The 14828-nt window shown below is 42.8% G+C and overlaps 1 protein-coding gene across 5 annotated transcripts in view; it reads left to right on the forward strand.

Moving 5' to 3' along the window:
• The window catches only part of RANGAP1 (Ran GTPase activating protein 1), a 388853-nt gene extending 374538 nt beyond the window's left edge, over nucleotides 1-14315 (forward strand). For all 5 annotated transcript variants that reach the window (XM_073592640.1, XM_073592641.1, XM_073592639.1 and 2 more), the window contains 2 exons: nucleotides 12751-12872; nucleotides 13003-14315. In XM_073592640.1, coding sequence (XP_073448741.1) covers nucleotides 12751-12872; nucleotides 13003-13072 — 192 coding nt within the window. In that variant the 3' untranslated portion in view covers nucleotides 13073-14315. The remainder of the gene's footprint in view (nucleotides 1-12750; nucleotides 12873-13002) is intronic.
• Nucleotides 14316-14828: the final 513 nt, after the last annotated feature.

The following is a 14828-nucleotide window of genomic DNA, read 5'->3' on the forward strand; positions in this document are numbered from 1 at the left end:
TTTTATATTTTGACACCAGTTGCGGGAAAGTGACACTTTTTTTTTTTTTTTTTGCACAAAGTTGTCACTAAATGATATATTGCTCACACAGGCCATGGGCATATGTGGAATTGCACCACAAAATACATTTAGCTGCTTCTCCTGAGTATGGGGATACCACATGTGTGGGACTTTTTGGGAGCCTAGCCACGTACGGGGCCCCGAAATCCAATCACCGCCTTCAGGATTTCTAAGGGTGAAAATTTTTGATTTCACTCTTCACTGCCTATCACAGTTTCGGAGGCCATGGAATGCCCAGGTGGCACAAAACCCCCCCAAATGACCCCATTTTGGAAAGTAGACACCCCAAGCTATTTGCTGAGAGGCATGGTGAGTATTTTGCAGCTCTCATTTGTTTTTGAAAATGAAGAAAGGCAAGAAAAAACATTTTTTTTTTTCTTTTTTCAATTTTCAAAACTTTGTGACAAAAAGTGAGGTCTGCAAAATACTCACTATACCTCTCAGCAAATAGCTTTGGGTGTCTACTTTCCAAAATGGGGTCATTTGGGGGGGTTTTGTGCCACCTGGGCTTTCCATGGCCTCCGAAACTGTGATAGGCAGTGAAGAGTGAAATCAAAAATTCACGCCCTTAGAAAGCCTGAAGGCGGTGCTTGGTTTTCGGGGTCCCGTACGCGGCTAGGCTCCCAAAAAGTCTCACACATGTGGTATCCCCGTACTCAGGAGAAGCAGCAGAATGTATTTTGGGGTGTAATTTCACATATTCCCATGGCATGTTTGAGCAATATATCATTTAGTGACAACTTTGTGCAAAAAAAAAAAAAATGTGTCTCTTTCCCGCAACTTGTGTCGCAATATAAAATATTCCATGGACTCGACATGCCTCTCAGCAAATAGCTTGGGGTGTCTACTTTCCAAAATGGGGTCATTTAGGGGGGTTTTGAACTGTCCTGGCATTTTATGCACAACATTTAGAAGCTTATGTCACACATCACTCACTCTTCTAACCACTTGAAGACAAAGCCCTTTCTGACACTCATTGTTTACATGAAAAAGTTATTTTTTTTTGCAAAAAAATTACTTTGAACCCCCAAACATTATATATTTTTTTAAAGCAAATGCCCTACAGATTAAAATGGTGGGTGTTTCATTTTTTTTTTTCACACAGTATTTGCGCAGCGATTTTTCAAACGCATTTTTTGGGGAAAAAAACACACTTTTTTAAATTTTAATGCACTAAAACACACTATATTGCCCAAATGTTTGATGAAATAAAAAAGATAATCTTAGGCCGAGTACATGGATACCAAACATGACATGCTTTAAAATTGCGCACAAACGTGCAGTGGCAACAAAATAAATACATTTTTAAAAGCCTTTAAAAGCCTTTACAGGTTACCACTTTAGATTTACAGAGGAGGTCTACTGCAAAAATTACTGCCCTCGATCTGACCTTCGCGGCGATACCTCACATGCATGGTGCAATTGCTGTTTACATTTGACGACAGACCGCCGCTTGCGTTTTCGCCTTAGCGCGAGAGCAGGGGGCGACAGGGGTGCTTTTTTTTTTTTTTTTTTCTTTATTATTTTTTTGCTTTTTTATCTTATTTTTAAACTGTTCCTTTCATTTTTTTTTTTTTTTTAATCATTTTTATTGTTATCTCGGGGAATGTAAATATCCCCTATGATAGCAATAGGTAGTGACAGGTACTCTTTTTTGAAAAAATTGGGGTCTATTAGACCCTAGATCTCTCCTCTGCCCTCAAAGCATCTGACGACACCAAGATCGGTGTGATAAAATGCTTCCCCAATTTCCCAATGGCGCTATTTACATCCGGCGAAATCTAAGTCATAAAATGCTCGTAGCTTCCGGTTTCTTAGGCCATAGAGATGTTTGGAGCCACTCTGGTCTCTGATCAGCTCTATGGTCAGCTGGCTGAATCACCGGCTGCATTCTTAGGTTCCCTGTTGAGACAGGAGAGCCAGAGAAAAACACGGAAGACGGTGGGGGGGGGGGCATTCCCTCCCACGGCTTGTAAAAGCAGTCTAGAGGCTAATTAGCCGCTAGGATTGCTTTTACATGAAAGCCGACCGCTGGCTGAAAAGAATGATACCAAGATGATACCTAAACCTGCAGGCATCATTCTGGTATAACCATTCAAAGTCGTGAATGGCGTACCTGAAGACAAAAAAATGGTTAACAATAAAGCACAGTAAACGGTAAAGTATAAAAAATTGCATACCTGAAAAGCAAACATGATAAAACATAATAACAATAAAACATTGCAGAATAGAATACAGTAAAAAAGAGCAGAACAATAGAGAGAGAGAATAGAGAGAGAGAGAACAATGAAACGACAACTATTATTTTTTTATTTTATATATTTTTTTTTTTTTTTTTTACACTTTTTTTGTAACTAACTTTTATAACGGTAACCGGTTCCAGGTTCGGGTCTCTCAAAATGCGATGGCATCTTGGAAGACCCTGTGAAAGTGTGCCTAGTCTGTGCAATGCTGTACCCTACGCTAATACTCAACTAGTGAATGGTAGCGTTCAAAACATTCACCAATGCAAAGACCAGGATTGTCAGGACAGGAGGGACAATAATAGCGGGTGTCACGCCTATATCCGCGCTTGCTGCAGACACAACATCTTTTTTGGGGGGGTTCGTTGGGTAGGGGTACTCGGGAGGACATAAAGAAAATGCCTCTCATGCAGCCGACTGCATTTGGTTGGGGATGTGAATGGGGGAAGTACGGGCGCTGCAGAAGCGGTGGGTTCCCAATTAGGATTGGCGAATGCAGCAGGAAGGGCATTATGGGCACGACGGGCCTGTGTTTGTCTTCTTGGTGGCAGCGCGACACTACTTGTGCTTGCCACCTCACCAGCTTGAACTGCACTTATGGGACTCGCCACGTCACCAAGTGTTACTGCAGTGCTGGTTTGACTACGACCGTGGTGTACTAGGCCGCTGGCGCTTGCCAGTTCAATAAAAAGCTACCAAAAAAACTGTTAGCGATCGCAGGGATCAGGCCTGACTCTGCGAACGCTGCAGTTATGCGTTAAGTGTTTTGTAAGTGACAGTGATCGATCGATACTGCAATTGGGTGGGCTGGGCTGGGCGGAGGGGCAAAATGCAGGTGCTAGCAGGTATCTGGGCTGATCCCGCTAACACTGCGTTTTTGGGAACCCTAAACTGCTGGGGACGCTAGTATAGATCTGATCGGATCAGATATTGATCCGATCAGATACTATACCACTAAAGGAGCTGTACGGTGCGTGCGTGGGTGTTAGCGCTACTGGCGCTAACCTGACGCTGCCTGGGGCTGGCGCTTGCCAGTTCACCAAAATGCTACCAAAAAAACTGTTAGCGATCGCAGGGATCAGGCCTGACTCTGCGAACGCTGCAGTTATGCGTTTAGTGTTTTGTAAGTGACAGTGATCGATCGATACTGCACTTGGGTGGGCTGGGCGGAGGGGCAAAACGCAGGTGCTAGCAGGTATCTGGGCTGATCCCGCTAACACTGCGTTTTTGGGAACCCTAAACTGCTGGGGACGCTAGTATAGATCTGATCGGATCAGATACTATACCACTAAGGGAGGCGTATGCTGCGTGCGTGGGTGTTAGCGGTACTGGCGCTAATCTGACGCTGCCTGGGGCGACGCATATCACCGCCGGGCGATCAGGGGGCTAAACCTTTATTCGGTAATAAACGGCGGGTGCCCTGACACTATAAAAAATAAACAAACTAACCAGCGTCACCCGTAACAGTTATACGGTGATCAGTGGTGAAAGGGTTAACTAGGGGGCCATCAAGGGGTTAAAACATTTATTCGGTAGTATATGGGGGTCCCTGTCGCTATAAAACGCTGACGGCGAACCTAAATATTTAGGTCACTAACTAGCGTCACCAGCGACACTAATACAGCGATCAGAAAAATGATCGCTTAGCGACACTGGTGACAGGGGGTGATCAAGGGGTTAAAACTTTATTAGGGGGGGGTTAGGGGGGTATCCTAGACCTACAGGGGGCTAATACTAACTGTCCCAACACTGTAACTGTCACAAACTGACACCAATGCAGTAATCAGAAAAAAAAAACAAAAAAAAACTGCTGGTGTCAGTTTGTGACGGGGGGGGGGGGGGGGGTGATTGGGGGGGGGGATCGGGGTGTTTTGTGTGCCTGGCATGTTCTACTGTGTGTGTGTAGTGTTGTGCACTCACATACCTGTCTTCTCTCCTCGGGCCGGAACGGAAATTACCGAGCCGAGGAGAGATGACATCATTTCCTTTGCTGCTGTTTAGCATACAGCAGCAAAGGAATGATTCGATTGGCTGGCGGCGATCGCGAGGGGGGCGCCACGAACGGATGGCCTCCCCCTCACCTCCGATCGCCGTGGGACAAAAGACGACCGCATCGGACCCCCCACCCGCGGAAGGCAAATCACGTACGTGTACGTGATTTTGCCTGTCCGTGCCACCTTGCCGACGTACATCGGCGTGAGGCGGTCGTCAAGTGGTTAAGGCTGCTTACACACTGGAGCGGGCATGCGTTGACGGTAAAACGCTGTTAGTTTTAGCGGCGCTTTACCGTCATTTTAGTGGCGCTATTCGGCTGCTAGCGGGGTGCTTATAACCCAGCTAGCGGCTGAGGAAGGGGTTAAATGCGCCCCTGAAGCGCTGCTGCCGAAACGCTTTGCAGGCGCTTCGGCAGCAGTGCGCATTCATATCAATGGGCAGGAGTGGTGGAGGAGCGGTATACACCGCTCCAAAGATGCCGCTTGCAGGACTTTTTTTAAACATCCTGCCAGTGCATCGCCTCAGTGTGAAAGCACTCGGGCTTTCACACTGAGACTGCAGGGGAGCCGTTTTACAGGCGCTATTTTTAGCCCAAAAGCACCTGAAAAACGCCCCAGTGTGAAAGGGGTCTAACTGTTAGATTTTATGAGATGAAGGGAAAAAAGAAAAAAAAAAAATCGGCCTAATATATCGGCCCAAAGAAATCGGCATCTTATATCGGCCATCGGCCACCGCGATTTCTAAATATCGGCATCGGCCAAAGAAAAACCCATATTGGTCGACCTCTAGTAATTACTAAGCGGGTTATAGCTCACTTTCAGGTGCTGGACACTGGTGTAATCAGTTAGACAGGAAGTTTCCTCCCTATATAACCCCTCCCCTACAGGGAGTACCTCGGTTTTTTCGCCAGTGTCTAAGGTGTTGGTCACTGTTAATGAGTGCTCCTAGATGGCCTGAACAGGGTCAGGGAGCTACGTTATCGGATCCATTCAAAGAGTCAAAACAAAAGCTAAAGTGGATGGTACCCGACGCCTCGATACCAAAGAACGAGGTTTTGATGGTAAGACAGGAGTAGCTGAGCTCTGCACACACTGTTAGGCGCCAAACATCAGTGTGTGCAGAGCTCAGCTACTCCTGTCTTACCATCCCGTAAGTGCCCCGTGCGCCGGTAGCTCGGCGATCCGCTCCAGTTCTCCGGGCTTTGGCCGATTTCAAGGGTTAACCACTGGATGCTCACTCCTAATCCGTGGAAGCGCACATCAATCGGTGTATGGCGATTGTCTCCTGAAAGTGCGCCATTGAGGAAGATCTTCATTGAAGCTGACCGGTCACCTGTGTAGGAGGTCTGGGAGATCCTAGCAGCGTTCTTGTTGCTCTACTAAGCCTGTTTAGACCCCCCTGAGTAAGGGCGGTCACAGGCTTTCTGGTAAGCCTCCATTGTTTCTATTGAAAGGTGACGGGCAGCACAAGTGGTGAAAACACAGACCCTGGTCACGCATTGGAAATCTTCCTTTTGGATATTTTCATTTATGAACTATTTTTGTCACCATTTTTTTGTGTTTTTATTTGCATGTTTACTGCCAATGGAGTAATTATATATCGATTAATTTTTCACTTGATTTTTCATTTTTGCACTGGATTATTGATCACTATTGTTATGCTGATGTTATGCTGTATACATTATTATTACACATATCATACTCGTAGTATTTATCTGGCGCTGCACTCTTATTTTTACTTATAGCATAATATACGTGCTTGCAGATTTTGAAATGCATGTTGTTATATTACATGTTTGAAAGGTTTGCGCATAGTGCATATGTGCTTGGTATGCTACAGGTATAACTATAGGACCAACTGCAGTTGAGCAGGTGCTTGCTTGCTAAAATCGCACAGTTGCTAAATACATACAGATGCTGATATGCTTAGTTGCTAAAATCACACAGTTGCTAATACGCACAGATGATATGCACAGTTGCTAAAATCACATAGTTGCTAGTACGCACAATAGCTGATATGTACAGTTGCTGAAATCGCACAGTTGCTGACATACACAGATGCTAAATTTCACAATCGCTAAGATTGCACAGTTGCTTAAAATGCACAGATGCTGAAATACACAGTGGCTGGATCGCACAGTGCTAGATCGCACAGTTGCTGCTGAAACGCACAGGTGCTGCTTAAACGCAAGGTTGCTGCTTAAACACACAGGTTGCATACATGGTCATGTGTGTAGAAAATGCATGTTTGGACATGTTTGTGTTAAAAAAAATATATATATATAACACACAAAACATGCTTAATTTTTTGATCACATAAGAACGCGTGATCGCATAAGGTGACAGGATCGCTTAAAGATACACGGTCACATAAAGATGCATGTTTATGTTTGTATAGATATGCATCGTTGTTTTCTTTTCTCCTAGTCGCATGGTCACGCAGAAAGGCTTGATCGCATAAAGATGCTTGATCATCAGGCTAGAAAACCTCCACAGGATCTTCATGCAGGTGCTTGCTTACAAGCTAGCCAAATGCACAACTGCTGGTATGCACAGTTGCTGGTGCGCATTGTTGCTAACGCACAAACAGTTAAATTGCATGATTGCAGAAACGCACGTTGGCGGAGGATAACTTCTTCTTTACTAGTCCACATGTTTGCATAAAATACATGAGTTTGGAATGTACATCATGTAGGTAAAACAAGTAACAGAACATGTTCTTGTTGATAACATAAAGATACATGTTTTCTGTTGGTATGGATTTACATGTGTTTTACATAGTTGCATGAGGACGCTGGGTCACATTAAAGTGCTTGTTTGCACAGAAATGCCTAAAATCGCATAAAAATGCTGGATCGCATAAAGATGCTTGATCGCACAAGGGTGCTTGGTCACACAAGGGTACTTGTCCGCACAGTAGTGCTTATAATGCATGAAGTGTTTGATCTTATAAAAAATGCAGAATCATATAAGGATGCATGATCGCCTAAAGTTGCATGATCGCCTAGGTTGGCATGGTTGCATAACGAGGCATGTTAATTTTAGTTTTCCTTAAATATACAGGATTCCTTATGTTCACATAGGAATACGTGTCTGCATGGATACATGTTGTGTAATGTTGCATAACACGTTCGTAAAGCGCATGCTTGCTTGCAAGATGCCTGTTCCATAGCACACATGTTATATGTATGCGTGTATATAGCGCACACTTTTTTTGTTCTTGCCTAAAACATATTTGTATGAATTTATGCTTCCATGAACGCACGCTTCCATAGAGGCATATGGCGTTAATACTTGCCTCATACACATACGGGCCGTTTGCATATGTGATTATTTGCATGGGCTACAGAAGTTGTCTGCCTGTAAAGGCCCAGGGTCTAGCAGTAATGGCATACCAAGGCAATCTGCTGCAGTAGCATGGCTGGACCTAGGTGGTCAAGTATTGAACTCCTGGGTTGGGATCCCAGTCTAAAGGTACTTTCTTACAGTCGGTAAGGAGCTTGGAGTGTTTGGGACTCAGCCCAAAAAGGGGTCAAGGCAAGGAAGAGTTCCTTACATTTACCTTTGCTAAGGTGCTAGGGAAGATGGCTTCATTCAAAGCGCTTCCTTATGCTCAGTTTCGTTCAAGGCTGCTATAAACATTATTCTGTCTGCCTGGAACAAGTAGATCCTAACCTAGGCATTATCCAAAAGGTCTGGTCCCAGGGATACGCTGGAACCTCAGCAAGATGGCAGAAAGGAAGATCCTTTGTGCCGATTACCGGGGAGGTGGTGGCTACGAAGCTGGCCTCTAGGGATGGAGACCAGTCCTGAAGGAGACCACTGCCCAGGTGAAATGGTCAAGCTCAGACAGAGAGCCTTTACTGTCAACATTATAGAGCTTCCGATGGCACGTCTGGCTTAATGGCCAGGGCGTTTAGATTACAGAATTGTTCTGTCAAGGTACAATCAGACAATGCCACATCAGTGATTTACTTCAGTTACCAAGGAGGCACTAGAAGTCACGCAGCCAGAGGGAAGTGGGCCATGTTCTGGTTTGGGCAGAGGAGCTTGTACCTTGCCTATCGACAATCTTCATATCGTGAAATGGAGAATTGACAGGCGGCTCTCTGGACCCGTCAACAATTGTTCCTGGGAGAATGGCCTCTGCACCCCCACTTTTTTCTGACCAGATAAGAATTTTGGGCGTCCAGGTTCAACAAGAAGTTGGACAGATTTGTGTCAAAGGCTAGGGATCCACTCGCATATGGGACAGATGCGTTAGTGACCCCATAGGATCAGTTTTTCACTGATTTATACGTTCTCCCCAGTTCAGCTGCTTCCGCAGCTTTTACGCAGGATCAAAGTGGAAGGGAAGCCGGTAATACTACTAGCCCGGCATGGCCCAGAAGATCCTGGTATGCAGAGATCGTAAGGTTGGCAGTAGGGAAACCATGGACACTTCCATCTAGTCCAAACTTGCTTTCGCAAAGGGCCGGTATTCCATCCGGCCTTGCAATCGCTAAATTTAACAGTCTGTCTATTAAAGCCCACATGTTAAAGAATCTGGGCTTTCAGGTTCAGTGGTAATTGCCCTGATTAATGCAAAAAAGCGGGCCTCTGGGACTATTTATTATAGGGTCTGGAGGGCCTATGTTTCCTGGTGTGAAACCAAAAGATGGCATCCTCTGAGGTATGTCATAGGTAGAATTCTTGCCTTCCTACAGTTGGGGGTAAAAATGAAGCTAGCCTTGAATACCATCAAGGGTCAGATCTCGGCCTTTGTCATTGTTTTTCAAAGGCTGCTTGCTTTGCATTCTTTGATCCTGGCCTTTTATACAAGGGACAACGCGTATTAATCCCCCAGTTGGGTCGCACTTGTGCCGTAGGGTTGAGTCTAGTTTTGTCAGCGTACAAGGACAGCTCCTTGGGCCAATGCATCATATTCCTTTTGATCCTCCTAACGGGGGAATTGGTGTTCTCCGTTGCGGTAGCCTCCGCAAGAGTTTCAGTGTTGGCAGCTTTCTTTTGTATAGTGCCATACTTAATTATTCTTAAGGATAGGGTGATGTTATATCCTCTCCCAGCCTTTTTCCTAAAAGGATCTAGCAGTCATTTGGATCAACACGTTTCTTACCTTCCTTTTTACCAGAACCTTGTTCTGCGGAAGTAAAGATATTAATTCCTCTCAATATAGTCAGAGCGGTCAAAGGTATATCTGAATCTTTCATAATGCGGGAATCTGACGTTTGTTGTGCTGCCAGAGCACTCTAAGAATGGGCAGGCAGCGTTCAAATCGGCTATTAAAATGGTTGCACTCTCTTGTTGTAGTGAGAGCAGTCAAGGCCTATCTGAAGTGACTGCTCAGATATGGAAAACTAATGTTTGTGGTGCTACCTGGAGGTCCCAGGATAGGGCAGATAGCATCTAAATCAACTGTTGTTTTAGTGCTGATTCGTCAAGTTATTATTCAGGCTTGCAGTTTGAAGAAAAGGTTTTCTCCTTAGAGTGCACTTTACCATGGCAGTAAGCGCTTTATGGGTGGTGCATTACCAAGACTTTATGACTCAAGGTTTACAAGGCCGCTAGTCGGTTGTCTATACATACGTTCACTAATTTCTATCAGGTGAATGTAAGATGGCAAGAGGATGCCGCTTTTGGCGCAGTGTACTGCAGGCAGCAGTGTAGGTCCTCATGTCTGATGGCGGTCTGCGTTTATTTGTGTCTCCCTCCCCTCAGTAGGCATTTCTGTAGGACATCCCATTTAGCAATTACTATGACCCTTCGTGTCCCGTGATGTACGATAAAGAAAATAGGATTTTTATAACAGCTTACCTGTAAAATCCTTTTCTTGGAGTACATCACGGGACACAGAGCTCCCGCCCCTCTTGTGGGACACTTATTGCTTTGCTACAAAAACTGAGGTACTCCCTGTAGGGGAAGGGTTATATAAGGAGGAAACTTCCTGTCTAATTGATTACACCAGTGTCCAGCACCTGAAGGTGAGATATAACCCACTTAGTCATTACTATGAGCCTCTGTGTCCCGTGATGTACTCCAAGAAAATGATTTTACAGGTAAGCTGTTATGAAAATCCTATTTTTGGTATTTTACACTATCTGGCGTCTTTCATTTTATGATCAATCTGATTGTGGAGTGGATGGAACTTGGTTTGAATATCCTGCTTATGCCCTGTTCGATCTGAGGACACATTTCCAGCCAGTGACCCCTGCAAAGATTGTTACATCAAGCCTGTTTGACCCTTCATTATGAAGGGTCCAGGCTCTCTGGTAAGAGTCTATATTGCCTGTGGTGGCGGTGCACAGACGGGGTGGAGGTTTTTTTTTTTTAATCAACTGTTCATCACAGATTTGTGTTTTCTACAGGGCGGCACAGTGGTGTAGTGGGTAGCACTCTCACCTGGCAGTAAAAAGGGTCGCAGGTTTGAATCCCAACCACGACACTACCTGGAGTTTGCATGTTCTCCCTGTGCCTGCATGCTTTTCCTTCGGGTACTCCGGTTTCCTCCCACCCTCCAAAGACATGCTGGTAGGTTAATTGGCTTCTGTCCAAAATTGGCCCTGGTGTGAGTTGGGGACCTTGGATTGAAGGCTCCTTGAGGGTAGGGACCGATGTGAGTGTGTGATGTATGTGTGGAGCGCTGCATAAATTGAGGGCGCTATACGGGTACCGTAAATTTAATATTAGATAAGCATCTTAATGAGACACAATGTACAGGGATAGGGACAATTGTAGACATGCACCCACACTCACTCAGGTTGAACTGGATGGACTGATGTCTTTATTCAACCTTAACAACTATGTAACTATGTACAGTTGGATTTTAATAACCCAATATGAGATTTTTGTTTAGTACATCATTTTTTTCTACATGTTGTTTATTGTGATTATATCTCACTTTTGTGGTGCTGCTGGAGAATTTACACTGTAATGGTGGTGATTGACATTTATTTATTTTTATGTTTTTACACATCCTCCTTTATATAATTCCTGTTCTGAGAGGAACCTGTCCTGTTAACCACTTGCCGCAAATCGCTGTAGCTGTACGTCAGTGCTTTGGTATATACCGTTGTTATGGCAGCAGCTAACTGCCATAACCCTGTTATTTTCAGAAACGGCGAGCTGTCCTCTTTAGGATAAAAGTGGTCTCTGCGGCTGATTCGCCGCAAGATCACTTTTATTGGGAGAGGGGCCCCTCCAGCATCGCTCCGGTCATCTCCGCTGCTTACCGGAGCCGTCTGGAGCAGTCATGTCCTCTCCCCCCACAGGCCTGGAGCCGAGTGAGGGAAATATGGCCCCCACTCAGCTCCATAACATTGGATGACGGAAGTGATATAAAACATCACTTCCGCCCAATGGTCTTAAAGGGTAAATTTTTTTTTTTTATTGTATTTAAGTGTAAATGTGAGATCGAAGGTCTTTTTGACCCCAGATCTCACATTTAAGAGGTCCTGTCATGCTTTTTTTCCTATTACAAAGGTTTACATTCCTTGTAATAGGAATAAAAGGGACCCAAATTTCTTTTTTTTTTAAAGGACAGTGTAAAAAGTAAAATAAGAAACATTTTTTTAAAGCTTCCCACCGAGCTCACGCGCAGAAGTGAACACATACGTAATTTGCACCCACATATGAAATCGGTGTTCAAACCACACATGTGAGGTATCGCCGTGATCGTTAGAGCAAGAGCAATAATTCAAATAAATTATTTTTAAGGGTCAACGTTTGTCGCCATTCCACGAGCGGGCACAAAAAATCGGGTTAACTTTACTGTTGTCTTATTTTTTAAGTCAAAGTGTTTTTTCCCAAAAAATTGCGCTTGTAAGACCGCTGCGCAAATACGGTGTGACATAAAGTATTGCAATGACCCCCATTTTATTCTCTAGGGTGTCTGGAAAAAAATATATAATGTTTGGGGATTCAAAGTAATTTTCTAGCAAAAAAATAATTAATGGCTGTGTGTTGAGTTATTTTGAGACAGCTAATTTATACTGTTATATAAGCTGTACACTCACTACTTTACATTTCTTCAGTGTTGTCACATGAAAAGATATAATAAAATATTTACAAAAATATGAGGGGTGTACTCACTTTTATGAGATACTGTATATGGCACTAGAATCCTCAATAGTGCATCTCCCCACTTGACTTCTTAGCTTTTCCACCATCATGGTGTCTCGCTCGTCCTACTATTTTATCCCTGATGCAGAATAAATTATAAATTGACCCGTGAACTGCAGTGCCAATATCTCCCTGCTGTGTCCAAAAAACAAATAGGAAGACACCCATGACTGATTCAGCCTGCTAAAATCCAAGCTTGTTATAATTTATTGAATGATACTTTAATTCATTGCTTTTAGTGGGAATTTCCTGTATTTCCTCATATTGATAGAATGCAGTTATGCTACCAAATATGATTTTATTTTAACAGTTTACTGGTATTCATATTTTTGTAGAGTGAAGATAAGATTAAACCTGTTCTGCACTTGTATGGACCCCTGCTGACCCTGAATCATGTAGTGCAACAAGACTATTTTCAGAAATCGCTTGCTCCTGTCCTGCTGGCTTTTATTTCAAAGTAAGTGCACACCACTAGCTTTGCAAATACGAATGTGCATGTCGTCTTATACTATAAATGTTATTCAGCTAAACCTGGGATAGGGAAAGGCTGTATACAATTGATTTACTATTTTTTTCTATCTTTGCAGACCCAATGTTGCACTGGAATCTCAGCCTCTTGCTCGACACACTCTGCTACAAACCCTTCATAAATTGTAACCCTTTCCAGCTAGACCATTAAATGTGAAGTCTGACAGACTATGGAAGAATATGAACTCAATGTTACTAGAAGACTCCAAACCACTGGAGTCTAAGCTCCTTCTGCTCTTATCCTCAACCCTTTTTCCAGTGTTTTGTTTACATTTATTACCTGATTCTTACAAAACCCACTTACCTTGGTTTGGATCTCAGGAAAGAAAGACTAGAACTGGATAAGCATCCAAAGGCTCATCTAAAATTTGTGCTACTTCACCACTTGTAAGGAACTCCCCTGTCTTACAAGACTTTTTAATGCTAAAAATCTGGATCTTTGGTAGCTTGTAGTGAAATGTGGCGAATATATGCATTGCTGGTGTGCATATTAGTAATGCTTAGAATTAGAATAAGCCTATGTCTGTGCCATATAGTGTCCATTATCACTAGTGTTTACAGGTTAATAAGGCATTATCTGGGAATGCTGGGGAGAGATACTTGCTAAAATATATAAAAGGTGTTAGTCATTAAATCTTTAATTTTACTGCAGTGAATTCATTGCTCAGGTTGTTTTAAAGGTGTACGTAAGAAAAACTCTTGATGCTTGGTTTGGTACACGTTAGTCAACATAGTCTCTGCAGAATGTGCCCTCTGTATGAAGGGATACAGAGAGCTATGTGTAAAACCTTTTTTATTTTTATTTTTTTTCATTCCATGTGCATATTATTGCATTTTTGCTTTATTAGAAATTTGTCTAAAGCCATGTGGATTGCTGTTAGGTAAGCCACACTATATAGTTACATAAAGCTGCAAATTAGAAGTAACTTGTCAAAATTTAGGTAATAGTGCTTAGTGTTCTATGAGCACACACTGATACAGGGACTGAATTAACTCCTGATTTGGGTGTAAAAAGTGTCTAAAGAGCTGTGTTTACCATGGCAACATGTCAAATTTTCTATAAGTAGGCACGATTGCTGTGGGTATTAGTTTTTCTTTCAGAGATATTTGTAAGTGCCTGCATATCGTATTCTGAAATGGTGCCATTAGCAACAGGTGACTTAAAATGTGCAACATCAATTACCTGTCTGTCATTATTTTGATGGATACAGATTTCTAGAATTGTTAGGCTTCCCATGAAATCTAGTACATAACATTTTTGGAAAGCCCTTAGTCCTCAAAACTTTGTGCAGTGCAACTTGTTGAGCATCTATGTTTTCATACTGCTTTATTAAATATTGTTGGGTGCAGATTATAACCTAACTTTTTCCAATCTTCGTTGTAGAGGTTTTTTTTTTTTTTTTTTGTTCTTTGCCATAAGTGCAAAAAAGAAACCACTTACAACCCCTGTCAAACAATAATTTAAGCACATTTTCTGGTTTAAATATTTCAATTGATTTGTTCAGGTTTTATAATATAAGTATTTCATTTAATTAAGCATTGTAAGGACATAATATCAAATATTTTAACCCTTTTGTGACCAGAGATTTTTTAAGCATAGCTACTCGGACCTCAGGCCAAGGTAAGTGTCACTATGTGTCATTTGACAGAAGGAATGTTTATTGAGATAAAACATCAGTTTACATGTAAATAACATCAGGTGTTGAAAGAGAAAATAATACATCCAACATCAAAATATTCTAAGTTCATTAAACAAGGGTTCATCTAGGACTTAGTTTAAGATAAAAAAGACTTCCAATCTTATCGTATAGCAGAAGAAACCGTCAATAGCACAGCAGTTACTGTATCTTGATAGACAAATTACAGTGCTATATCAGGTCAGTGG

Source organism: Aquarana catesbeiana, linkage group LG07 (genome assembly GCF_042186555.1).
Source record: "Aquarana catesbeiana isolate 2022-GZ linkage group LG07, ASM4218655v1, whole genome shotgun sequence".
NCBI lineage: Eukaryota > Metazoa > Chordata > Amphibia > Anura > Ranidae > Aquarana > Aquarana catesbeiana.